We start from the raw sequence: 25,554 nt of genomic DNA, 5'->3' as shown, positions 1-25,554 counted from the left end.
TTATAGTTTTTAATAAATTTATTTTGTTTATTTTTGGCTGTGTTGTGTCTTCGTTGCTGGTATGGGCTTTCTCTAGTTGCGGTGAATGGGGGGCTACTCTTCGTTGCGGTGTGCAGGCTTCTCATTGCGATGGCTTCTTTTGTTGCAGAGCACAGGCTCTAGGCGCGCAGGCTTCAGTAGCTGTGGCTCGTGGGCTCTAGAGCATAGGCTCAGTAGTTGTGGCACACGGACTGGGCTTAGTTACTTCGAGGCACGTGGGATCTTCCCAGACCAGGGCTCGAACACGTGTCCCTTGCATTGGCAGGCGAATTCTTAACCACTGCGCCACCAGGGAAGCCCAGCACCAGAACTTTTATTTAAGTCCTCCTGGTTGGGGATGAAGATAGGTATGGATAGGAGATGTGCCCCAAAGTTGCGTTTTTCCTAACAAGTACAACTTTTTAATGAATACTCTAGGATTGCTAGGGATGTCTTAGACATTCCTATTAAAGATTATGGGAGAACTGAGTCTCTGCTAAGTCATCCTTAGGGGTTATCATTTTTATTAACAGATGAAGAAGCTGAGTCCCAAGGAATTTAAGTACCTTGCACAAAGCCAAATAATTTGCATGTGTCATAGCTAGCACCTAACTCTATGTTTATTGTTTTTGTTTGCCCACCTCCTTTTTATTATGAAAAGAACAGGAGGAATTTCACTAATTGAAACAGCATCATTTTATTGACAATTAAAGGCACTTGCTGTGGGCCTTTGCTCTATGACATTTTTGCCAATGCGATATTGCCAAATGCAATTAAAATCTGTTCTTAAAATCTCACTCTTTGTTCTCTCCTTCAGTTTTCTCTCAGTGATCAGAGTTCTCCACTTCAGAATGACTGCTCTTGCATTTCACATTACGTGTGCACAAGCCCCATCTAGTGGTGCAGTGATGTGGCTGCAGGTTTATAATTATCAGCTTGCTAATAAATAACTCAACGATTATAATAGGTCCAGGCTAGGGTAAAAATGTTACTTTATAGTCTAAAAATAAATTTATTGGGGAAATGATAATATATATGGTGGGTCTAGCAAAAAGCACAATGTAGACAGCTCATTAGTTTTGTAATTGAGTCAAAAAAAGTGATATGAAAAATAGTTAAATAAATCATTAAGTTTGTCTATCTTATAGTACTTTTACGTAGAGTCAGAGTTCAAGGACCAAATTTTTTAAGGGCCAGTATTCTTAAATAAGTTAAGGGTGTTACTTCATTATAGGGATAGGACTATTATTTTGTGCTGGTAATACCCACAGAGACTCATTTCCAAGGAGGAAAAACCAATGCTTGTATTTCAAATTATTAAGGATATAGGAACACTTGTTAAAGGAAAAAGTAGACATCATTTTAAGTTTTCTTAGATAGCTTTAAAAGAGACCAAAACCCTCAAAATTATCCCTGAAGTAGCCATTTTGAATTATCAGAAATAAGCAAAATACTGTATTTTTTTATAATTAGACTCAAAATCAAAGTTAGTGTTTGTCTTTTGAGTGCCTCTGAGATGGTCACATCTGTGTATTTCTTAAAATGAGGCAGATAGGAAGGCATAGTTGGATGTTCGTTTTATAGAACTAAGAGCATAAATTCACTTTTATATTGATAGAGAAGTTTGGTATTTGCTTTTAAATGTATTATTGCTTGTATTTATGACTCATTTGATGTGGGACTTATGGTCAAAATGCAGGGAACCTTTACAATTACTGGTTATTATGTCATGATTTCTAGGTATGTGCTAAGGTAGAGAGTAGTGTCTTCACTAAAGCCTGCTTAAAATATAATTTATAGAATTTGATTGGCAATCTACAGTGTTTCATAGTAAATATACAAACCAGGGGCTACTGCTGATGCTCTTGGTCTTTTTGTCTAGATCACTCTGAATTATTCACCTTTATGTTTCTTCTTCCGACCCCTAATGGTATTTGGTAAATATCAGGACACTCACTGTCAATAAACACATGCTTTTACTTCAGTTTAAATTTATTTTTATGCAGCTTTTTTTTTTAAATTGTATTTTCTTACAGTGGTATTCGGTATTTGCAAAGTAAATTTGAAGTAAGAAAGAAATGGGAACAGTTGATTTTCATTCGAATTGCTTTTTGGTAAACTGTTTTTGGTAACTATTTTACAGAATAAAAATTAACACATGTGATCTGATACTGTTTCATGTGTTATTTTCTGTGTAAAGTTCTGGATGTAATCAGATGCTGAAATATTTAAATCTCCATTACATTTGTATATGAATGTGTTTGTTGTTACTATTGTAGGAGGGAAGCAGATTCAGGATTTAGGATTGCCATTGCTGTATTATAATAATACCCTTTCTACTCAACATTAAGTTTATTTTTCTATGTTATTAAAGGGTCTTCTCTGACTTCTTGCTCTTCTTGACATTAGGGGCCTTAATTATTGGGGGTTAAAATACAGTACAAAACAGAATAGTAAAATCATAATAGAAGAGGTGTTGTGGGTTCTTGGGCAGTAATGTAAGTCTTGAAGGTCAGGAAAAGTGGGTGATTTAGTATTTAAATTAGAAGTTTCTTTTCTAAGCACACTAGATTTAACATTGAGCACAATAAATTGATGCTATGACTCTTTCATACAGACTTTGGAGGGCTGCCTCTTTGTCAGATCAGATTCTTTATCGCCATGGACTGATGAAACAGATATCAGATGGCTAATTGCAGTAGGAGAGGAAAAACTACTGACAAAAGAGATAGATCAAGAACTTGGCCTTGATATTTGAGTATCGTGAAGTTTCATTATCTAGGGACTGTTTGGAGCCATCAGTTGTAATGCTGTCACTATTAATGAATGTATTGATGGCACCACACTGTGGCTTATTGAAGTGAAGGGTTAAAATATATGCGTGTCTTATAAAATGTATTCCATTAAAGTTCTGAATGGAGACTTAAATAGATGTAACAAAATCTTATAATAACTCATTAAATATTCTTGGTTTCTTTGTTATTTTCATAAAGCAATATAGCTAGTAAGTGTTTGCACCTGTTTGCTATGGCTTTTGCTTATGCTAATTTACAATGTGTTATGTTTGGGCTGCTGAAAAGATACGGGTATCCATATGTACAGAATAGCACTGATAAGAAATACATAAGAGATAGCACGTGGCAGTGTTGAACTTGGAACCCTTTCTGTGTGTTCAACAATCTTTATAAATTACTAGGCAGTCTGGTATATTAAAAAGGGCTTATAAGTCAGGAAGTGACTTCCAAATGCAGGCTATACCATATACTGCCAGAAGAGCTTTTGAGAAAGTCAGCTGGTGTCTCTGAGCCTTAATTTCCTCTCTCCAAAATGGGTTAAAAACAATGATGCCTACCCTCATAGGCAATAAGTATAACTTTACTAGTTAAAGCAACAGATACATCAGATGATAAAGCAGATACGTCCCAGAGCTTTTCTTTCCTTTCCTTGAGATTTTTCAAGCTGGATATCTGACTGTGGCCTACCACTGGTTGCCAATTATCTTTTGTTGAGTAATTGTTATTTATCTTGAGATCTTTATCCTTTTGGTTTTTCTCCTTTTTATTCTTTTGATAATAAGATGCTCTTTCTTGTACGAAATTATGCTGATAGTAGATTGTAGTGGTTTTCAAACCTGTTCCTGGCAAAACAAGTTTGACAACAAAACATGGAGTCAGTTACTTCCTTTTTAAAAAAAAAAAATCATTTTTAAACTGACTCATGAAATCTAAAGGCTTGGGAATCCCATTTTTCTTGTACTTTTTGTACTGTTTGGCCTGACTTTCTAATGAATAAGGACTTTGTCTAACCAAGGTAGTGTCCAGGACAGATAGATATCCTAAGGCATTTTGCTACCTTGATATACTGGTGAATAAAGTTAACATGTCTGACATAATTCAATTTGCAACCAAGTAGACTGCTGCATATAAGTAAAGTAGACTGTAGGCTGGTATGCAGTTTCATCCAACCAGATATACATTTATTTCTCTCTGACTGATTTTCAGGGAGTTGTAGTACAATGAGAGATATCTTAAATGTATACATTTTAATTCCATGTTAAGGAACTTTGTTCATTGTTAGGATCTTTCAGAGCCTGTACGTTATTAAGTTAGTTAATATCACACCAGCAAAGCATAGGGTTGTGATTCAATTAAAAGTTCTAGTTGGCAAAATTCTAGATGAAGAACTTCAGTGTATATATGGAGGCATAATTATTGCAGAATTGAGATCCAGAAGGGATTAAAGAGATCATAAAGACTAACCTTATGCTTGAGAAGCAGAAGTAGGACCAGAGCCGTTGGCAGTATAGCTAGGAAACTTATTGCTAAGGAAAAGAAAGCCTTTTAAAAATGAGGAAACCCTTCATGCATTGTTGGTGGGAATGTAAATTGATACAGTCACTATGGAGAACAGTATGGAGGTTCCTTTAAAAACTAAAAATAGAACTGCCATATGACCCAGCAATCCCACTACTGGGATATACCCAGAGAAAACCAGAATTCAAAAAGACACATGCACCCCATTCTTAATTGCAGCACTATGTATAATAGCCAGGACATAGAAACAACCTAAATGTCCATCAGCAGACGAATGGAAGAAGAAGATGTGGTACATATATACAATGGAATATTACTCAGCCATAAAAAGGAATGAAATTGGGTCATTTGTAGAGACATGAATGGACCTAGAGACTGTCATACAGAGTGAAGTAAGTCAGAAAGAGAAAAACAAATATCATATATTAACACATATATATGGAATCTGAAAAAACTGGTATAGACAATCTTATTTACAAAGCAGAAATAGAGACACACATGTAGAGAACAAACGTATGGATACCAAGGGGGAAAGGGGGGGTAGGATGAATTGGGAGATTGGGATTGACATATAAACACTATTGATACTATGTATAAGATAGATAACTAATGAGAACCTACTGTATAGAACAGGGAACTCTATTCAGTGCTCTGTGGTGACCTAAATGGGAAGGAAATCAAAAGAGAAGGGATATATGTATACGTATTGCTGATTCACTTTGCTGTACAGTAGAAACTAACACACTTTATATTGTAAAGCAACTACAATAAAAATTAAAAAAAAAAGAAATTAAAGAGGGGACATCACTACAGATCCCATGGACATTAAAAGGATAATAAAGGAGTATATGGGGAAAACAAAATAAAAATGAGATAATCCTTAAAGCTGAAATTTTGCATTCCATTATAACATATTGTGTAGATTGATAAATCAACTTGCTCCATTAAAATGGTGGCTACTTTATAACTGATACTTATTCATAATGCACATCATTAGCCTAATTACAGGGCTAATGAGGCAATGGAGTAAATGCTCAAAATGTTCAACATCAGTTTCTAGGTATTAAGAATGATACATTATAGCTCAACATTAAGTGTATACATTTATACTTTTTTCCTCACTTTTTACATCTTTTAAGTATATGTTTCTCCAGATAGTCTTTACCTCAGATTTATCATGAAACCTTGAAGCCAGTAGTCATTTTTCTAACAACTTATATATATATATATATATATTTTTTTTTTTTTTTTTTTTTTTTTATTTTTTTTTTTTGCGGCACGTGGGCCTCTCACTGTTGTGGCCTCTCCCATTGCGGAGCACAGGCTCTGGACGCGCAGGCTCAGCGGTCATGGCCCACGGGCCTAGCCGCTCCGCGGCATGTGGTGTCTTCCCGGACCGGGGCACGAACCCGTGTCCCCTGCATCGGCAGGCACCACCAGGGAAGCCCACGACTTTATATTTTAATAGCATTTTCTATTTTAAATAATAATTGAGAAATTTATTTGCTAGGACAGTGACTGATTTAAAATTTCCCCTTACTGTTTTTTTTTAATGATTACAGAATTAATACATGCATCACAGAATTATATAACTCAGAAAGTTAAAGGCTGCAAAATCTTATTTTAAATAACTCTGAACTAACGAGTGTTAACAGACTGGGGATTATACCTCAGATTTTTAAAAAATCTATACACATGCAAATACTTCTGTTTTTATAATAGTATAATCATATCACACATATTTTTAAAATAATTCTATTTGTAGTCTTGATTACTAAAACCTTATGACTGTGTTTGTGTGTATATATATATATATATATATATATATATACACACACATATGTATGTGTGTATATGGTTTGTGTGGTGTATGCATTTGAAATACATCACTCCACCCAAATATAACTATACCTTAAAATCTGGTAAACTAGCTAACATGATAGTTTTAGTCTTATTCTCTGGTAGTTGATTCTAAAAAATATTTTGCTGTATTTTATCCTGACAGGTTACTTTGAAATACAAATGTATTAAAAAAAAAGAAATACAAATGTATATATGCATACACACTTATACAATATGTCCAATGTGTAGCCACTGTCCTAGCAAGGTAAATATATACAAAAAGAAGAGAGGGACAAATGGGAGAACTTTTTTTTTAATTCCTGCATAGTCTTACCTGATTTCTTACTTGAGTTATCTGTCATATAACATTTTAAAGAAGTCAAAATCTGTATGGGAACATGATGATACAATGAAACAAACAAGTTTTTAAAGTGTTTGTTCAACTTATAGTTTTTTTTGTTTAAAACTATAGTAGCTTTTGAAATTTTCATGTAGAAGGCAATTGGGATAGATTTTTCAAGTGATGATCTCCTGGGAAATCTCTTTGCTAATTTATATATTTCCAGATAGTGGTAGTATTCACTTTGAGGATCTTAGAATCACCAGAAGTTCTAGCTGAAGAGAGATTCTGATTCAGCATGTCTGGCGTGCGGTCTGAGATTCTGAATTTCTAAGAAAGTCCCAGGCAATGCCAATATATTGCTGATCTCTGGAGTACACTTTGAAGAGGAAGGCTTTAGGACAAAACTTGGCAAACTTTTTCTGTAAGGGTCCAAGTGGTATTTTTGGCTTTGTGGGCCATGTGGTCCCTGTTACAACTCTTCAACTCTGCCATTGTAGCACCAAAGCAGCCAAAGACAATACTTAAAGGAATGAGTGAGACTATGTTCCAATAAAAAGAAATAGGTGGCAGGATAGGTGTACCTTAGCTTGCCAAGCCCTCCTTTAGGAGACGACTCTGAAATTAGATATTGCTTATAAAAAATTTCTAATTTTTGGTTAAAAAGTATATATATGTTTATATATATTCAATGTAAGATGGAGTGGGCTTGTTTGTTCAGGTTAGTTTTATAGTTGTTAGGATGTAACACACATTTCTAAAAATCTCATTTTACACTAATTTATACTAACTTATAATAATTACTGCACACCTAAATGGTAAACATAATAACTTTTCCTGAATATCTGAGTTGTAATGAATAAATGATGATGATGAAGTAGTGATGAAAGGTCGGCTAAAGGCTGTTAGAACGAACAGGAAAGCTTACAATTTGAGTATGTTTAAAATTATAACAAAATAAATGAGACAGTTATTAAAAAACCCATTGTATTAATTTTAGTCACTTCTTTTAGATTGCGAGTCTACAAGTTACTTCCTTGCTAAAAATGGGAAGAATTTTTCAGGGTTAAGAAATAGACTAGGAACTGTAAGTAAAACTAGCTTCCTTTTACCAGGCCTTGTACAGAGAAGGAAGGATGAAGTGCCTGCCCTGTAAAATTGCAAAGTTATAGAGGTCAAAGAAAGGTCAGGTAGGAGAGAGCCTGGAACTAACGAAATGTTGAAATAGCAGAAGACCTCAAATCCATTCTAAAGTAGGCCAAGGGCTGTGATGTTCCATATAAAATGGATCAAGAGGCAGAGTCGAATCATCCAAAGTAAGATCTGAATAACTAGAGTTCACAACCTTTGTAGTCTGAACTAGAATCGTATTAGCTAGCACTATCCATCATCCATCCGTCTATCTTACATCCCTTTCCCATTTTTTTCTGTAGCTATTCCAAATCTTCACTTTGCATTTTAGTTTTCAGTGGACTTCACTTCCAGTTTCATGAAAGGTCATCATGAGAGTACTTCCTCCTTCCCTCCCCCTTTCATGATTACGAACTTAAATTTACATCCACTTTCATCATACCACCCATTCCTTTTATCTCAGAATAAAGTGTTCTTCTCCCAATTGTACTTAATTTGTTGTAGATCCACCGCCCCCCCTTCCCACCGCACCTCCCCTTTTCATATATCTTCAGCCTTTCCTTTTATATCCAATATTCTTGTTAGGATATTTTTTAAACATTCAAGTTTCTCCTGTGTTAGAGAAAAAAATCCTCATGCCCAGATCTCTCCATAGCTAAATATCTTATAAGACTAGAGAAGAGATAGTCCCTGTTTCACAGTGACTGTAGGTGCTACCACGTGTGTCGTGTGTTCACTCCTACACTACAATTTTTCTCCTTGAATTGCCTGCAGAACTCTTAATTACAAAATTTAACTTTCATTTTCAATCCCTTATTTGAAATGGTTTATCATTCCTTTTCGAAATGCCTTTCTTTCTTAATTTCTCTGGCATCACTCCCTCCTGTTTTGTTTTGTTTTCTGTCCAGCTTTCTGATCACTATTTCTCACTTGTGGAATCCTGCTTCATAAGCTACTACTTTAAGTAGCAGAAGTCTGGCCAAAGATTTCTGAGTCTGTCTAGCCTGTCTTGAGCCTCTGTCCTGAGAATCTTCCTTTTGGTTTTCATTTGTATTTCCTGTTGCTTACTGGGAGTTTTTACTTCAGTGTCCCACAGGTATTTGCAGTTTAGCACATCTAAAATTGACTTCATTATTTCCCACTTCCCACCGACCTGTATCTTCTCTTGGGTTCCCTATCATGGTGAACGGTGTTTCATCCAGCCAGTAACTCAAATGAGAAACCTGGCATCACCTTCAGTTCTTCCTTCTCCCCCAGTAACTCCAGCCAGTCAAGGATAAAAAATAATGGTTGACATTTATTGTGTTTATGATCGTGTGCTCAGTAAATGGGAGGCACTGCAACAAGTGCTTGTTAATAGTAACTCATTTAGTCTTCACAGGAACACTAAAGAGAGGAATTATTAACTTTATTTTAAAGATGGGGAATTAGATCTCCAGGTAGGCTAAAGTAGTCCTGTAAATAATAGAGCCATGTTTAAACACCCTGTGGAATGAAAGTTAGCTTTCCAAGTCTTTCACTCTCACCATACCAAACTATTAACCATTTCCTGCATTCTCCATTGTGTGTTGCTTCTGCACATATTGTATTTGTTTAGAACTCTAAATTAGTCATACTCAGTTTTAGCTCAGGTGTTGACTCTTCTTTAAAATCTCTCCCCTTCTACAAATCAAATGGCTCCTTTGTCTTCCAGGTAATGCTGTCTACAGAACTTTACTTAGCGCACTGTGTGACTAGACACATCTTTGAGGACAACATTGATTCTTGCTTACTTCTCTGTCTCCCATATATAATGCCTGATATAGGAAATTCATACTGTAAATTTTGGTGAAGTAAAATAATGGAAAGTTAAGAAAATTATAAAATAAAGAACTTTAGAGTATAAAGGGTGAATGTAATATATGTTGTTTTTTTCTAAATGAGAGACATAGCATTTCCTCAGTGAAGAAAGCTTTCTCTTTGAAATTCTAACCCTTATTTCTTATATAACACTGGTAAAGTTATTTGGAATACACACAGTTCCCCAGCAATTTCTGTAAGTAATTTGTTGTATCATTTTGTGTTTCTGAAAGAAACATAAAAAATGCTTGGTAAGTGATTGAAATATGGTGAGGTTTAGTATTTTCTTTCAGATTTTGGGTTTGGGTTAAGAACTTTTGACTCCAGATAAAGAACTGATAGTTACTCCAACCAAGCTCACACAGCTTAAAATTCTTTAGGAATTAGAGATTTCTTGGCTAGGTATAGAATGAGAAATAAAAGGCAGCTCAGATGTGTGAAGAAGGAATAGATTAGTACCAGCTAGTTCATCCTGTCTCCTACTGAGCCAGTCAGACACAGAAACAAATAGCCAGCTGGTTCTTAATGTAGGACTTTAATATAATTTCCTATTCTGACAAGCAGAGAGCTTTCTGCTTAGAGCAAAATCAGTTGGCAGTGATGCTACTGTATTAAATTGCAGGAGTTCTGTCATAAAAACATGTCTGAAATGTGGGAATATATGTGAGGGAAAGGAAATACAGGAATTAATATGGTAAGGAATGAAGATTTCAAGAACGTGGAGTCTAGTATGTAGTACAGAGATTCAGTTTGGAGTCAGCCAAACCAAGGCTAGAGTAAAAACAATAAACAACATGAAATGAAAAAAGAGCTGCTAATCTGTTTGGTCTCTCTCTTAAATAAACAAAGGTAATTTATATGAAACTTTTGACAGTGGCTTATTTAGTGCTTTTATTTGTGGTTCAAAAGTAAGAGCATAGTCACTTAAATTGCCAGAATCATTGAATTAATTTGAATCTTAAATTTGACATGTATTCCATTCCTGAATAAATGAAAATAATTAAGGAATATGATGATTTACTCACTTTACAAGTTTCTGTTAAATATAAATATATTGCTAGAAAGTACATTTCCAGACTACAAAATCTAGATATAAATAGTGGAAGTCTGAGTTCTCTAGTGAATTATAAAGGGAGGAGTGATTATGAACTCATAGGAAGAGGGTAATACCAAGCAGAAATGCACACAAACCTATAATTCTTCAGTCTCATTCTTCCCTCCACCTCCTGAGTCTGCTTGTATGTTATTGTTTTTTTCTCTGTTTTGGATTGGGGATGGGTCTAGATTTAGGTGTTTTACTTAGAAGGAAGGAAGAGTTGAAGTAGAAGACGAAAAGAATTTTTAAAAATCTCATCTGTAGCGAAGCTTTCTTTTCTGTACTAGATAGTGGCTAACATTTATTGATCATTTGGTATGTGCCAGACACCTGATTCTCATAACAACTTTATAAGGGTAGTTTTTATTTTCATTTCCATGTTGGGAAATTGAGGCTCAGAGGTCAAACAATTCTGGCTTCATACCTCTTGTAAGTGGCAAAGCTTGGCCCTCAAACCATCTCTGTTTAGCTACAGAGCTCGAACTCTTAACCACTAATAGGAACTACATGAGTACTTTTTTGTAGGATTCTTTATTCTTAGAAGGGAATTCTTTAGAACTAAAACAAAATAGTACCTTTTTATAACTAATCTTTTAGGATATGGAAATAGTTCTATTATAATGAGCCTTTCTTTGTAACCATGTTTTCTCTAGTACTTTTTTTTTTATTGAACAATATCTCCCATTTCCATATTGATTTCAGAAATGTATTGCAGTGGACTAGAACTTTATCTCAGGATAATAAAATTCACATTTAGGAATCCTAACATTTACTTTGGGAAACATTCTGGTTTTGTCATTGAGTTCTCTGTGTATTTTTCTGCCTATTTTTAAATGGTCAACTGAATAGTCAGGTCTTAAAATTTTGGATTAGTATGTTAAATGAGGTCATATATTAATTTTCATTATATTTGTGTGTCTCCTTGATTGATTCTTTGGGACTAAAATATTTATGTATTGATAGTTATACTCCCTACATCATTGTTTCAGTTTAAGCACAGGTAATGTTGATGAATTAACCAATTTTAATAGGTTCCTACCTACTAAAACTACATAATCTCATTCAAGTGTTTTTACTTATTCTGTGTTTGCTACTTGAATAGTCATAGAAATTTAAAACTGTAAGGGATCTTAAGTTTATCTGATCCAGTCCTTTACTTGATAACCATGAAATCTTAAGTGTGTAAGTTCACTTCTCCTGGTTTTGTCCTTTTCCCTTTATACCACAGTATCTCATTTGCTAGTCCATTGCCACATCTTTGAAAATTGACATCAAGGAAAGTTGACCTTGTTAACTCTGTTATTTGCTCTGCTCACTTGTATTTTATATCCAGTTGACAAAAAAGGATTTTGAGCAAAGGGGTATTTTAGGGAAATTAATCTGTACAATATGTTTTAGGTATAAGGAGAGAATGACTTGGAAAGAATTTCATCATGAATTTATTTTCTCGGTCACATTTATATATGAAATAATAATTGGGCAGTAAATACATTAGTTATGAGAAAAATAACTGTTAAAACCACAACAACAAAATCTGTAGGTCCATTAAAATTAAAAAAGACTGACAATACTAAATGTTGGTGACACTGTGGAGTAACTGAAACTCTCATATGTTGTTGGTAGAAGTGTAAAGTAATCAACTATTTGGGGGAAATGTTTGATGCTTTCTACTAAAGCCACATTTATCATACATCTACCTTATAACCCAGCAATTGCATTCCTAGGACTTCCCAAGAGGAATGAGTGCAGATGCTTACCACCCACCACAGGTGTGTACATAGTATCATGTTCATAGTAGCTCTCTTTATAGGAGCGCCAAATTGGAAACAACCTGAATTCCCAGTAGTAGAATGGATAAATAAGTTTTGGTATTTTTATACAATGGAGTACTAAACTGTAATACAGAAGAACACACCAGTGCTACTACAGCACCATGGATGAATTTCACAAACACTACTGAGAGAAAGAATGCAGACACAAAAGAATACATCATGATGCCATGTAAATGGAGTTTCAACAGCAGGTGAAACAAGTCATCATGATAGCAGACAGTGTGGTAGTTATCTGAGGGTTTGAGTGAGGGAAGGTGGATATTGACAGGGAAGAGGAACAAAGGAGCTTTCTCTGGTGCTAGAAATGTTCTGTATTTGATCTGGATGGTAGGTACATGAGGGTATACCATAATAAAGATTCATTGATCTGTATATATGTTAGGCATTTGCACTTTGCTGTGTATATTTTATTTTTTTTATTTTTTATTTTTTTTGCGGTACACGGGCCTCTCACTGTTGTGGCCTCTCCCGTTGCGGAGCGCAGGCTCAGTGGCCATGGCTCACGGGCCCAGTCGCTCCGCGGCATGTGGGATGTTTCCGGACCAGGGCACGAACCCGTGTCCCCTGCATCAGCAGGCGGACTCTCAACCACTGCGCCACCAGGGAAGCCCTAGTGTGTATACTTTAAAAAGTAAAATGCATATATATAAAGAGAGATTGAGTAAAATAGGCACCATACTTAGTCATAATTTTTCAATTCAAAATGTGCCCTCTACAAGAAATAAATGAAAGGCTTTGACAAAGGGGAATCAAGATACCTTCAGCTTTTTACAGGACTTCAAAGATCACAAGAGGCATAGGAGGGAAGACTTACCAGGAGTTCTCTGTATCTTCCTCGGGAGGAAAATCATGGTGGGTGTTTGAAAAGGAGCTTTAAATCAAGCGATTTGTCAAAGATTTTTAGTCCCTTGCCTGGCAGTACATGTGTGACAATGGCTACAACGTTCCCAGTGGGAGTATGGTGCGTTTGAGATGGTAGAAAGACTAAGAATCACTGCTCTGGAGTATTTCTTCATTGCCATTAGATTTCCTTGTTGTGCCTGGTTTGTGACGGTCACTAAGCATTTGAGCTTGTATATCTCAGTAAAGTTCAATTATATCAACATTGTAGTTACTATAAATTCCTAAAGTTCAGTAAACTGTACTTTAGAGATTCTTCTATTTTTGTGGGAATGCAGGTTCTCAAACTAGTAGAAAAGAACAATTAACTCCTGAAATTCTGTTCCATGATTAACTTTGTTAGTATGAATTTAAATGTTCTCAGGTCAGTAGTATTTTTTTTTTTACAGTGAATGATAATGCTGATAGTTATGATTAGATTTCTTTTTACTAATCAATTTTTGGAGGAATTCTTGTTTTAAAAGGAGCAAAGCATTTAGTGTATCTATTTTACTTTACCGTACAGTAGGTAATACAGCTAGGTAGATTAGCCCTTAATGGCACATGAGAAGCATCTTAAACTAGTCGCAGTTGAGTAAGATTGAGTGGAGAAAGTAAATAATAACTCCCATGGACCAAAACAGGGGGCCATCAGGATACATCAGGGTCTTCTATAGTCTCAGGTGAATGCAACGGGGTTGTTCTTCGAAGAGAGTATCTTCTATACTCTCTGCCACTGATCTTACTGGACTGGAAATCATTATAATGAGGTGTCTTCGGATGTTAATGTTGATCTAAGTATTTCCCTGTCTTTGATCTGTGCTTAGGAAAGAAGAGGACAAGGGAAATGATAACCCTTCTCAGCCCAGGGCCCTTATTACTTAGGACTTTCCATTCTTAGTACTGCTGGTGTGTACCTCCTCATATGTCCTTAATTTGGATTGCTCCCGTGTGAAGATTCTTTTCTGTCTCTGACACCAACTGGACCCTACCTTCTATTCTTTTTAGTATGTCTCATCCTTATTAGGATAAGCAAAGAGTATTATTGCAATACAATTAGTGCAAGGAGTGTTAAGAAAATGTAGTAAAATTGCTGCTTGATAGAGGGAACAAATGTCACATGAGCTATTTGGCTCTCATAGTAACCATTAAACAGTGTCTTTGCTGACACCTAGGAACTCATTGAAAGCCACTTAAGTAACCTATTAAGTTGAGAAATGAAATGTCTATAAAAGACATAATCTGATTTATGACTCACATATGGACAAGTGCTGTTTTTAGTGCTCAAAGAAAAAGTAGAATTCCTTCATGTAATCTAAAAAAATGGTACAAACAGGACAAATACGTGAAATAATATGTATTTTAAGTTATAAGTGAGAACAAGAGAGTGGGGAAACACAATGCTAATTTAAATGAAAGAACATGCTTATAGTGTAACAAGATATGTACCTTAGAATTAGGTGATGGTACACACATGTGACTATGAGGCACAGTAAAGAAGTTATAGGGATCAAACTGAGCATTTTGCTCTAAGTAATGAAATTGAAAAAATTACATTTGATAACCAAGACTTATATTTGACAGATCTATTACTAATTCTGAAGATGTCTAATACTCTTTTTTAACTTGTATATTAATGTATAAAAGATATTTGGGAAACATGTTTCCAGATTCTAAGCATATTTGATAAAAACTGATGGTATTTTTGTTATACCAAATTACATTTTCCTTTTTTCGTTTGTTTTTTTCTCCCCCTAGGAAACTGACTGGACATTCTTTCCACATGGGCTATAGTATGGCAATTTTGAATGGCATTGTAGCTGCTCTTACTGTAGCTTGGTGCCTCATGTAAACCCACACTGAAGCAATATTCTTGACAAAACTTAGTCACGATTGCGTTGTAATAACAGGGAAGAACATCATTGCCTACTCAGAAGACCAAGAAACCTGCTGCTCATTATGTGCTTCAGATACATGTCATATCATCATCATTATGGAGGACTTTTTAAGCATCGTTCTAGAGCCTAGGCATTGGGAATATCTAAGTATTAAGTTTCAAGTAATGCTTAAAAGTGTAAGACGTTTACCTCATCTTTTTACTTTTGTGTGCATTGTCCTTATAAGTTGTAGAAAACATTTTAATGGAACTCAAACCCGAAAACTTGGATGCAGAATATCCTGTATCAATGCCTGCCTTTCCATGTATATGTATATACTACAGTTTTTGCTAAGAAATACTGATAGTACTGTTTGAGATAGAAATATTTCTTATTTATTCATTATATTAGGAAAGCAAACAATGCCTACTACTTTGACATTTTACAGAAGCTACTTTTAAATCAGAATATTTAGTTTTCGATATATAGAAGGTACATTTATATTTTTTAATGGGCTATGGTTCTTTATGTGTTTTTTTTACATATTTTCCTACTATATCTTGAATTTGTATGTTTTTAAATTGTTACATCTAGGCAAATGTAAATGTTATTTTTTAGCTCGTGCAAACCTTAATACCTACCGTTTTTAATAAGTATTTTGTCTTTTAAGAAAAGCACACTGGCCTGAGTTTAAAACTAAGTAAACTTATTTTAAAAAAAAACAACAAAAAAGTTTAATTATTTAAGCCATGAAAATATTCAGGAAATTTAAAGCTATTCACTATTTCCATTTTCACAATTCCAAATATTTACCATGGTGTATATATGATTACTTCAACAAAACTGATATTATCTTGTTTTTAATAAATATAAACCTGAAGTTTTTATGTTTAGAAATGCTTGAACTAGTTTGTTTTTAATCTCCAAAATTTGGTTACCAAAATAGAAAAGGTATTTTGATACAGTGTGTACATGTATAATTTTTTAATGTATAGTTTCCTTATTTTCCTATTTAAATGTTCTTTTGTAATTGTGCTGTTTTGTTTTTTCATAGTAATTAAGCCTTAATTGTTCCCACTTCCTTTCTAAATACCTGTTTAGAATAGTCACTTCAATTTTAGAAAGATGGACTATTTTAAATACTGTTTTCCCTGGCCACAGAAAAACCTACATTAGGATAGCATTGTGTAGCAAAACTGCTTATTCAGGCCAAATGGGAAATGAGTATCTGCAGTGTGTTCCTGTTATCTGCTGATTGTTGTTACTGAGTAAATGATTTAATAATGTTTCTAAAAGTCTTAACATTATTTTACTATTCAAAAACCTTTTATTGGAAATGCCAAATGCTGCTCTAATTTAAATTATCTGAAGTGTTTAGATTAATATGGGGGGAGGTGTAAGATATACACACATACATATACACAAATCCCATGGCTTAAGTATTCCTTCCAGAGCGGTTGTCATATGAACCTATTTTCACTTCCTGCCTTCCTCGCCCAACCTCCTCCTTTCCCCCTAACCTTGGCTCTGAAGGGATCTTCTCTCCACCTCCCAAGTCGTCCCCCCTCCCCCACCCCATCATCAAATTTGGATAGCTTCTTCCAGATCTTTCTGTCTTATGACTAAGAAAAATATAGTAGACCCTTTACATGCAAATATCTGTAAGACATTATATCTATATATAATATAGATATATATCTGTAAGATACTTCTTCCGGAGCTCTGTTTCTTTTGGACTAGCACTCCTCTTTCTTGGGAAATTTCTCTCTCCAGTCTAACATAGAATCCAGATATAAACTATCCTGCTTCATTAGCAGAGTGATTGAGGATAAGTACCTAACCAAAGCTGGGCCAATTCTAGTTTCTTATCTTTTCTGGCCACAGTGATTTCAACAGGAATAGAGACATGACTTAAATTAGGCCAGTCCCTTCCCGGGATTTTTCAAGTTGAAATTAAGGTAAATTAAGCTGGGAAGATACAAGCCCAGGAGATGCTGGCAGCCAGGGTTTAGCCAAACTCAGTGGGAAAGAATAAGGCTGACACTGATGCTACTGATGACATTCCTCTAGTCCCTGAAGCCCAGTGGTGACCCTGCCATTCTTGAAATTGGTTTTCTCACAGTTTTGAAAGCTGGAAGTCCAAGAATAGGGTGCCCGCATGGTTGGGTTCTAGTGAAGATAGCTGTCTTCTCATTGTATCCTACTTGGGTGGGGAGAGAGAGGGCTAGCTCTCTTCCTCTTAGAAAGATTCTAAACCCACCTTGGGGGCTTTACCATGCATAACCTAATTACCTCCCAAAGGCCCCACCTCCTAATACCATCCTGTGGGGAATTAGTTTCAACAAATGAACTTGGTGGGATTTGGGGGGCACAAACGTGGAGTCCACAACAATATCCAGTACCAAAAGTGGGGTCTTTGAAAAGATAAGATAGACTTGGACTTCCCTGGTGGCACAGTGGTTAAGAATCCACCTGCCAGTGCAGGAGACATGGGTTCGAGCCCTGGTCTGGGAAGATCCCACATGCTGCGGAGCAACTAAGTCCCTGCACCACAACTACGGAGCATGAGCTCTAGAGCCCACGAGCCACAACTACTGAACCCGTATGCCACAGCTACTGAAGCCTGTGTGCCTAGAGCCCGTGCTCTGCAACGAGAAGTCACTGCATTGAGAAGCCCGCGCACCACAACGTAGTGTAGCCCCTGCTCGCTGCAACTAGAGAAAGCCCACGTTCAGCATCGAAGACCCAACACAGCCAAAAATAAAAATAAATTAAAAAAAATTTTTTTTCAGGTTCTAAAACACCAAGATAATTACTTATTTTAAAAAAAAGACTTCCAGTGAAACATCTTAAAAGAAATTTTTCCATATTTTTCCGTTTTTCCATTTCTGTTTACTTTATATCAGGACCCTAAGGAAAAGGAATTTATTGGAAGGATATCCAGTGACTCTCAGAACTGGTAGGCAGGAATCAAAAAAGTATTAGAGGGTCAAGAAGGAGGAAGCAAGGGGACTATTTGTTAGTGGAAAAGCCTGGTCAGGATGATAAAATGAATCCTTGTCATTTGTTATTGTTCCTTGCAAGATCAGCTCAAGGTTCAGACAGCATCAAAAGTCAATTGTTGGATAAAAATATACACTACATCCAGAAAGACCCCAACTTTATTTTTTTTAATTAATTAATTTTCATTGATGTATAGTTGATTTACAATATTAGCTTCAGGTATAAAACATAGTGATTCAAAATTTTTTATAGATTATACTCCATTTAAAGTTATGAAATGCTGTATTCCCTGTGCTGCACAATATATCCTTGTGGCTTATTTTGTACAAAGTAATTTGCACCTCTTAATCCCTTACTCCTATCCCTATCTTGCCACTCCCTGCTACCCTCTCCCCATTGGTAACCACTAGTTCTCTGTATCTATGAGTCTTCTTCTTCCTGTTATATTCATTTATTTATGTTTTAGGTTCCACAAATAAATGATAACATAGTATTTGATAGTATTTGTCTTTCTTCATGTGAGTTTAGGGTGCATTTACCTTTTTGAATTAGTGTTTTTGTTTTCTTTGCATATATACCCAGGAATGGAATTGCTGGATCATATATGGTAGTTTTAGTTTTTCGAGAAACTGCTGTACTGTTTTCCACAGTGGCTGTACCAGTTTACATTCCCACCAACAGTGTACTAGGATTCCCTTTTCTCTACACCCTTGTCAATATTTGTTTTTTGTGTTCTTTTTGATGGTAGTCATTCTGACAGGTGTGAGGTGATATCTCGTGGTTTTGATTTGTATTTCTCTAATGATTAGCAATAATAAGCATCTTTTCATGTGCCTGTTGGCCATCTGTATATCTTTTTTGGAAAAATGTCTATTCAGTTCTTCTGCCCGCCCCCCCCCCTTTTTAAGATTTTTATTGGAGTATAATTGCTTTACTGAGTTGTGTTTCTGCTGTATAACAAAGTGAATCAGCCATATGTATACATATATCCCCATATCCACTCCCTCTTGCATCTCCCTCCCACCCTACCTATCCCACCTCTAGGTGGTCACAAAGCACTGAGCTGATCTCCCTGTGCTATGCAGCTGCTTCCCACTACCTATCTGTTTTACATTTGGTCGTGTATATATGTCAGTGCTACTCTCTCACTTCGTCCTAGTTTACCCTTACCCCTCCCCGTGTCCTCAAGTCCATTCTCTACATCTGCATCTTTATTCCTGTCCTGCCCCTAGGTTCATCAGAATCTTTTTTTTTTTTTAGATTCCATATATATGTGTTAACATACGGTACTTGTTTTTCTCTTTCTGACTTAACTTCACTCTGTATGACAAAGACCCCAACTTTAAATGTTGTGTCTCAACTGGCTTCATACCAGTCTTCAATAGATTATCCCAATGTTCAGAAACAGCAGCTAATGGGAATTCCCTGGCGGTCCAGTGGTTAGGACTCAGCGCTTTCACTGCTGGGGCCCAAGTTCGATCCCTGGTAGGGGAACTAAAAAACAACCAGCAGCTGATAAGCGATAGGTTAACAAAACAAGAATTAAGTACATTATCTGACCTCTTCTGTGTAGTAAGTTCTTTTGACTAGAGCAGTGTTGTGTGAGAATCCATGATAATGTATACACTATTCAGTAAATCCATAAATGATGGTGCTGCTAGAAGTATCATAGACAAGAAAAGCAAATCTAAGACCATAATATGTCTACCAATGAGGACAAAACTGCTAAAATGTTACCCCTTCTAATGCAGTTAGTTGGCTACCAGGTTGCAGGGCTGACCCCCCAGTATATGATACCATAAAAGGGCTCTTGGTAAAGTGGGGGTATGGGAGTGAAGATGGGGAGGGGATGTGAGAGTAGCCAGGAAAGCCTCTGAAAGTGCAGCTCTATCTGTAGACTCCATCCTTGCACTTTGTTTATCCTCCCATTAAGCACTGGCTTGACAGAAGGAGACTAACATTTACAGAATATGTTATCTTGTCTACCTGATTATTCAGAGCTTCTTTCACAGTGAGGGCTTTGCTGTGAGCATTAACATAGCTCAGACGTATTCTCACATTCTGGATCCATTTTAAGAGATCCATCTGTATACCCCTTCCCAACCTTTCTTAAGTTGGCACCAGTTCTTTTCTAAGCCCCTGACAATCCAGCCAAACTGCTAGTTCATGCTCCATGAATATGCATAATCCTTATTTCATAGCATATCTCTTCAGGCCAAGGAGACAACAATATGAACTGCTTGAAGTCTTACTCCCTAGGAGGATTTTCCTCCCCTGTTCTTCACTGCCACCCATTAACAGGGGGTTTAATGCCCTCTACCACCTCATTTTTGACTGGTAGTAACATAATATCCAAACCACCTATGAGTCAAGCTTGGGTTTTTTTCCGAATCAGTCAGTTATCCATAAGGAACTCTCATGAGGCCATAGTTTTTTGGGGGGTTTTTTGTTTTTTGTTTTTGCGGTACGCGGGCCTCTCACTGTTGTGGCCTCTCCTGTTGCGGAGCACAGGCTCCGGACGCGCAGGCTCAGCGGCCATGGCTCACGGGCCCAGCCGTTGCGTGGCATGTGGGATCTTCTGCGACCGGGGCACTAACCCGTGTCCCCTGCATCGGCAGACAGACTCTCAACCACTGAGCCACCAGGGAAGCCCGAGGCCATAGTTTTGAGTTGAATGAAAAGAGGCAGTGTGACAGGAGAATGCATACTGGGAATGTGACCATACAACTACTCAGGCCTTTAGGACTAGTTCTCCTGAATGAAGGAATTCAAAATATGGCCTAAGGCAGTAGTTCTCAACTGAGGGCAATTTTGCCTTCCAGGGGCAAAATTTAGCAATTTAGCTAAATATTTAGCAGTGTTTAGAGACATTTTTTATTGTCATAATTGGGGGATGCCACTGGCAGCTAGCTGATAGAGGCCAGAGATGCTGCTGAACATCTGTAATGCCTGGGACAGCTCCCCACTAGAAAGAATAATCAGCCAAAATGTCAGTAGTGCCGAGGCTGAGAAGCCATGATGTATATTCATGACTAAGTGAATCAGATAATATCCTGTTCAGAATGGATAGCTGGAGTCATAGGGTATTTGGAGTTCAAGATCAGGTGTTCATTCTCCAAAAAGGACAAATACAAAGAGCCTATTTCTCAGAAGGAAGTTATTAGCCTAAGAGAACTTGTCTCTGTGCCAGAACCCTGTGGACCTCTGATTGGCAAGGTCTGTCACAGACACCAGTCATTAACTACTATGGCCTTGTATATTATTAAAGATTCCCCACATGATACTACTCCTGGTCAAAGAATTCAGTTCATAAAAAAACCTACCCACAAAACATTTTCTTCCTATCTCCATATGCTGCCTATTGTGCTCAAGGGAGAAATGCTTCCACAGATGTTATGTACAACAATGCCTATTGTTGAGTTGGAAGCTGAGAACATATTTGGCCATTTAAAATTCCTTAAGCACTGGGCACACAGGCAAAATGGATGTTAAGGTACTGACTGGAGTGACAGAACCCACCAAGGGGAAACTGAGTTACTGCTACACAGAGGGAGGCAGGAGGAGTATGGACAAAACCCCAAAGGCCCCGAGTTGCTTCCTTGTTAGACTCTCATATTAAGTTAGTGGAATATCACAACAGCCTTACACAGGCAGAGCCTCAAATCCCTCAAGAATGACGTTTTGGTCACACCACTGGATTGAAAACCTACACATGTTGAGGGTTCTGGATGAAAGCAAGGGAACATGAAATAGATATTAGACAAAGTAATACCAGCTAGGTATTATTTTGGGTCTCACAACCAGTTTCAGAAACAAAAAGCTAGAGCCTTCACCCGTATTTCTTTCTTTCCTGTGGCATGCGTGTATTTTAACTAACTTCCTTTTTATTTTTTTTCTTTGTTTCTCCCATTATTGTATGAAAGATTTTGACAATGGCTGTAACTACAATGCAGGGCATTGTTTGCAGAATATATTGTGATGGGATTACTGTAGGATTGGGGAGGAATGGACATTCCCTGCTATCCTGGATATGGAACTAAATATAGTAACCTGTGAGACTTTTAATTATCTTCCTGTGAAGAAAGATCAGTGCATTCTGAATTGAATGAGCAATGGTTGTACATTATGGTAGATGAGATAATTTTTTGAAGTGTAATCATGTGAAGTAGTTAGTATGTGTATATTGGGCAGGAAAAGGAGTGGACTTTAGTGGGTATTTTGTCATTTATTGACTACTAAACCCCAAAACCCATTTTTATTTTGGGAGAATGTGTCTGTTAGAAGGCAAGCCTCCATGTTGCATTAGAAAAGGCTAAGAGAGTAGATATTTTCTTTCTCCCAAACCGATTGCTAATATGTAATCTTGGTGTCACCAATTGTACTGCTCCTGCCTGAGTTTTGAGTTGTGAATGGATGGCACCATAACTAACAGAAAACTTAGAATTCACTCATAGTTGTGCCATTCTGTGGCATTGACAATGGTTTCTAGCAGCGTTCTGCTGTGATTGGGCCAGTAATAGATTCCTAATCAGGCTGTTTTGATGCATGACTTTTGCTGTCTCTGCTACCAGGCTTTCCTTGGTTTCTGTCATTTTATGATCCTGGTTTTCTGATCTTTTCTTCAATTCTGTGAGCTACTCCCAACCTTATAATAAAATTATTTTCTTCCTAGCCAGCTAAAATTAGATTCTGATGTTTAAAATCAAGTACTGAGAATTCATATATCAACTTTACATCACTGCCTGTCCATGAAGCTTCTTGAAAAAACTTTATTCCACCGTGATTTCAGCCACCTAGACTCATTTCTTTTACTAATTTAAAAAATTATCATATGCTATCCAGCCTTATTATTCTTTAATGACTCATCTTCTTCTACCATCTTCCTCTAAAAAGAGTCTTTTAGACTCTTTTTAAATGTATACAGTACTTAGGCTGAAGCTTACATACAGTAGGTGCTCAGTAATTGTATATGACATGTTTTTTTTTTTTTTCTTTTTTGCGGTACACAGGCCTCTCACTGTTGTGGCCTCTCCCGTTGTGGAGCACAGGCTCCGGATGCGCAGGCTCAGTGGCCATGGCTCACAGGCCTAGCCGCTCCGTGGCATGTGGGATCTTCCCTGACCGGGGCACGAACCCTCGTCCCCTGCATCGGCAGGCGGACTCTCACCCACTGCGCCACCAGGGAAGCCCTGTATGACATGTTTTGAACACAATTTGTGCATAGAATTACAAAGTGGTAAAGGAAAAAAAATTTTTTTAATTTTGGAAGAAATGACTTCAGATCTTACATATCTTATAAATACATAAATTGACAATAAGAAAACTTACTACAAACAAATAAGTGTTCCTTATACTAGTACAAATATCTTTTTATACAAGGCTAAAATGTTTTCAAAAATACAAAGGAAGGTAATAGGAATGTATAAATAGCGTGATATTTGAAATAAAACATACCCTTGGATTTCCTTTAGGTGTAACCATTTGCAGTGACACAGGACTGAGCAGACAAGTGGTATAATTAAAGGAAAATCAGAATGCAATTAGATTTTCGTAAATTCATGTATCAGAACCAGCCTCCACAGTAAATTAGTCTTAAATATTAAGTCACTGGGATAAAGACCTGAATTGTACAGAACTACAGGTCACTTCTCTGAGTAAAGATGTAGCCAGCAACATAAGATGGTTAGTCAGCCATCAGTGCTTAGAATGATAATGTTTTTACTTATAATCTGAAAAAGTTGTATACAAAAAAACACCCAAATTTATGACACTAAGCTCCCCTAGATACTGGAATTTGGAAAAACTACAAGAATATCCCAGAAAGATGTACAAGTGGGCAGAAAAATGACAGATGTTTAACAGTGGACACCCTGGTAACATGGCAGGGGTGGGGGGAAATCCAATGTGTTCATAAAGGACCACCAGGAAAAGTGTTAGAAACAAATCGAAATACATACATTGAGCTAAAGTAGCCTCTGCTACTCAAGAAAAAGAAATGTTTCAAACCCATGCTGAAAAGATGGACCAAAATTTTAAGTTGAAGAGCATGTTTTGGGAGGGGAGGGGTCTGGGGGGGGAGTAGTCACTAGTGGTTTATTAAAACATCATAAAAGAAATGAATAGAATTAAAATGGACATGGGCAAATTCCCAATATATATATGAAATAATAAAGGATCCTTAGAGCTTGTAAGTGGTAGTGTTAGAAGAAAAATCCTCAGTGCATTGCAAAGTTATGATAGTTTCTACCTATAGTTAGTATGGCCTAAAAATCTAGATAGCTTTGATAAAAGTTTATAAAACCACAAAAGATGAATACTGCAGTTTTTGAAGGTGGAATACTTCAGAGATATAATTAATCTTGTGGGGAAAAAAGGGTTCTGGAAAGTGAGAGCTGTTTTGTGTTACCACTGTGAGAGAGCATTAAACTGAATGAAAATCACTGCCATTTACCCTAACAACCTTTTCTTTGCAACAAAACTTAATAAAACACAGTTTCCTTGCCACCTCTTCCAGCAACATACTCCCTGTTCCTCCCCATATTCCCAGAAATTGGCACTGTTTTACGGCTGCTTATATGAAACTAACTGCTGAGATGGGCCCATCCTGGACTCAGTGAACTCATATTTTCCTTCTCTTTAGAGAAGACTGCAAGACCAGCCAGTTAGTGGCTTTGGGTCAGCTCTAGAAAGGACCTGGATATTCAGTTTATACTGTGATATGTCAGGAAAGATATGAATTCCTAAGAGCAATTCAAAGTTAAAATCCTGACTCCCTCCAGACTTTCGTAGGTGTTGGCTTTGCTGCTGAAAGCTTAGCCTTTTGTTGTGGTTGTTGTTGTGTAATATCTTTATTGTAGTCTCTTACGCAATTATCCTAGTTTTTCTGTTGCTGTTAGTACATTTTTTTTAACATCTTTATTGGAGTATAATTGCTTTACAATGGTGTGTTAGTTTCTGCTTTATAACAAAGTGAATCAGCTATACATATACATATATCCCCAAATCTCCTCCCTCTTGCACCTCCCTCCCACCCGCCCTATCCTTTCCTTCTATGTGGTAAAAAAGCACGTTTTGAGTTTACTTTTGTGTATGGTGTTAGGGAGTATTCTAATTTCATTCTTTTACATGTAGCTGTCCACTTTTGCCAGCACCACTTATTGAACAGCCTTTTTTCCATTGTATATTCTTGCTTCCTTTATCAAAGATCAGATGACCAGGACTTCGCTGGTGGCACAGTGGTTGGGGGTCCGCCTGCCAATGCAGGGGACGCGGGTTCATGCCCTTGTCCGGGAGGATCCCACGTGCCATGGAGTGGCTGAGCCCGTGAGCCATGGCAGCTGGGCCTGCATGTCTGGAGCCTGTGCTCCGCAGCGGGAGAGGCCGC

At 36.9% G+C, this 25,554-nt stretch overlaps 1 protein-coding gene across 3 annotated transcripts in view; it reads left to right on the top strand.

Moving 5' to 3' along the window:
• The window catches only part of ARL6IP6 (ARF like GTPase 6 interacting protein 6), a 44,724-nt gene extending 28,262 nt beyond the window's left edge, over positions 1–16,462 (top strand). The window contains exon 4 of one of the 3 annotated variants that reach the window (XM_024735965.1): positions 15,049–16,462. In XM_024735965.1, coding sequence (XP_024591733.1) covers positions 15,049–15,142 — 94 coding nt within the window. In that variant the 3' untranslated portion in view covers positions 15,143–16,462. Of the gene's footprint in view, positions 1–835; positions 1,216–12,303; positions 12,338–15,048 lie in introns of those variants that run through there. The other 2 variants (XM_024735967.1, XM_024735964.1) reach the window with 2 other exon arrangements.
• The last annotated feature ends 9,092 nt before the right edge of the window (positions 16,463–25,554 follow it).

The sequence above is a fragment of the Neophocaena asiaeorientalis genome, unplaced genomic scaffold (genome assembly GCF_003031525.2).
Source record: "Neophocaena asiaeorientalis asiaeorientalis breed wild unplaced genomic scaffold, Neophocaena_asiaeorientalis_V1.1 scaffold72, whole genome shotgun sequence".
In the NCBI taxonomy this organism is placed as follows: domain Eukaryota; kingdom Metazoa; phylum Chordata; class Mammalia; order Artiodactyla; family Phocoenidae; genus Neophocaena; species Neophocaena asiaeorientalis.
Note: the sequence above shows the minus strand (reverse complement) of the source record. Positions and strands in the feature narration are given on the sequence as shown.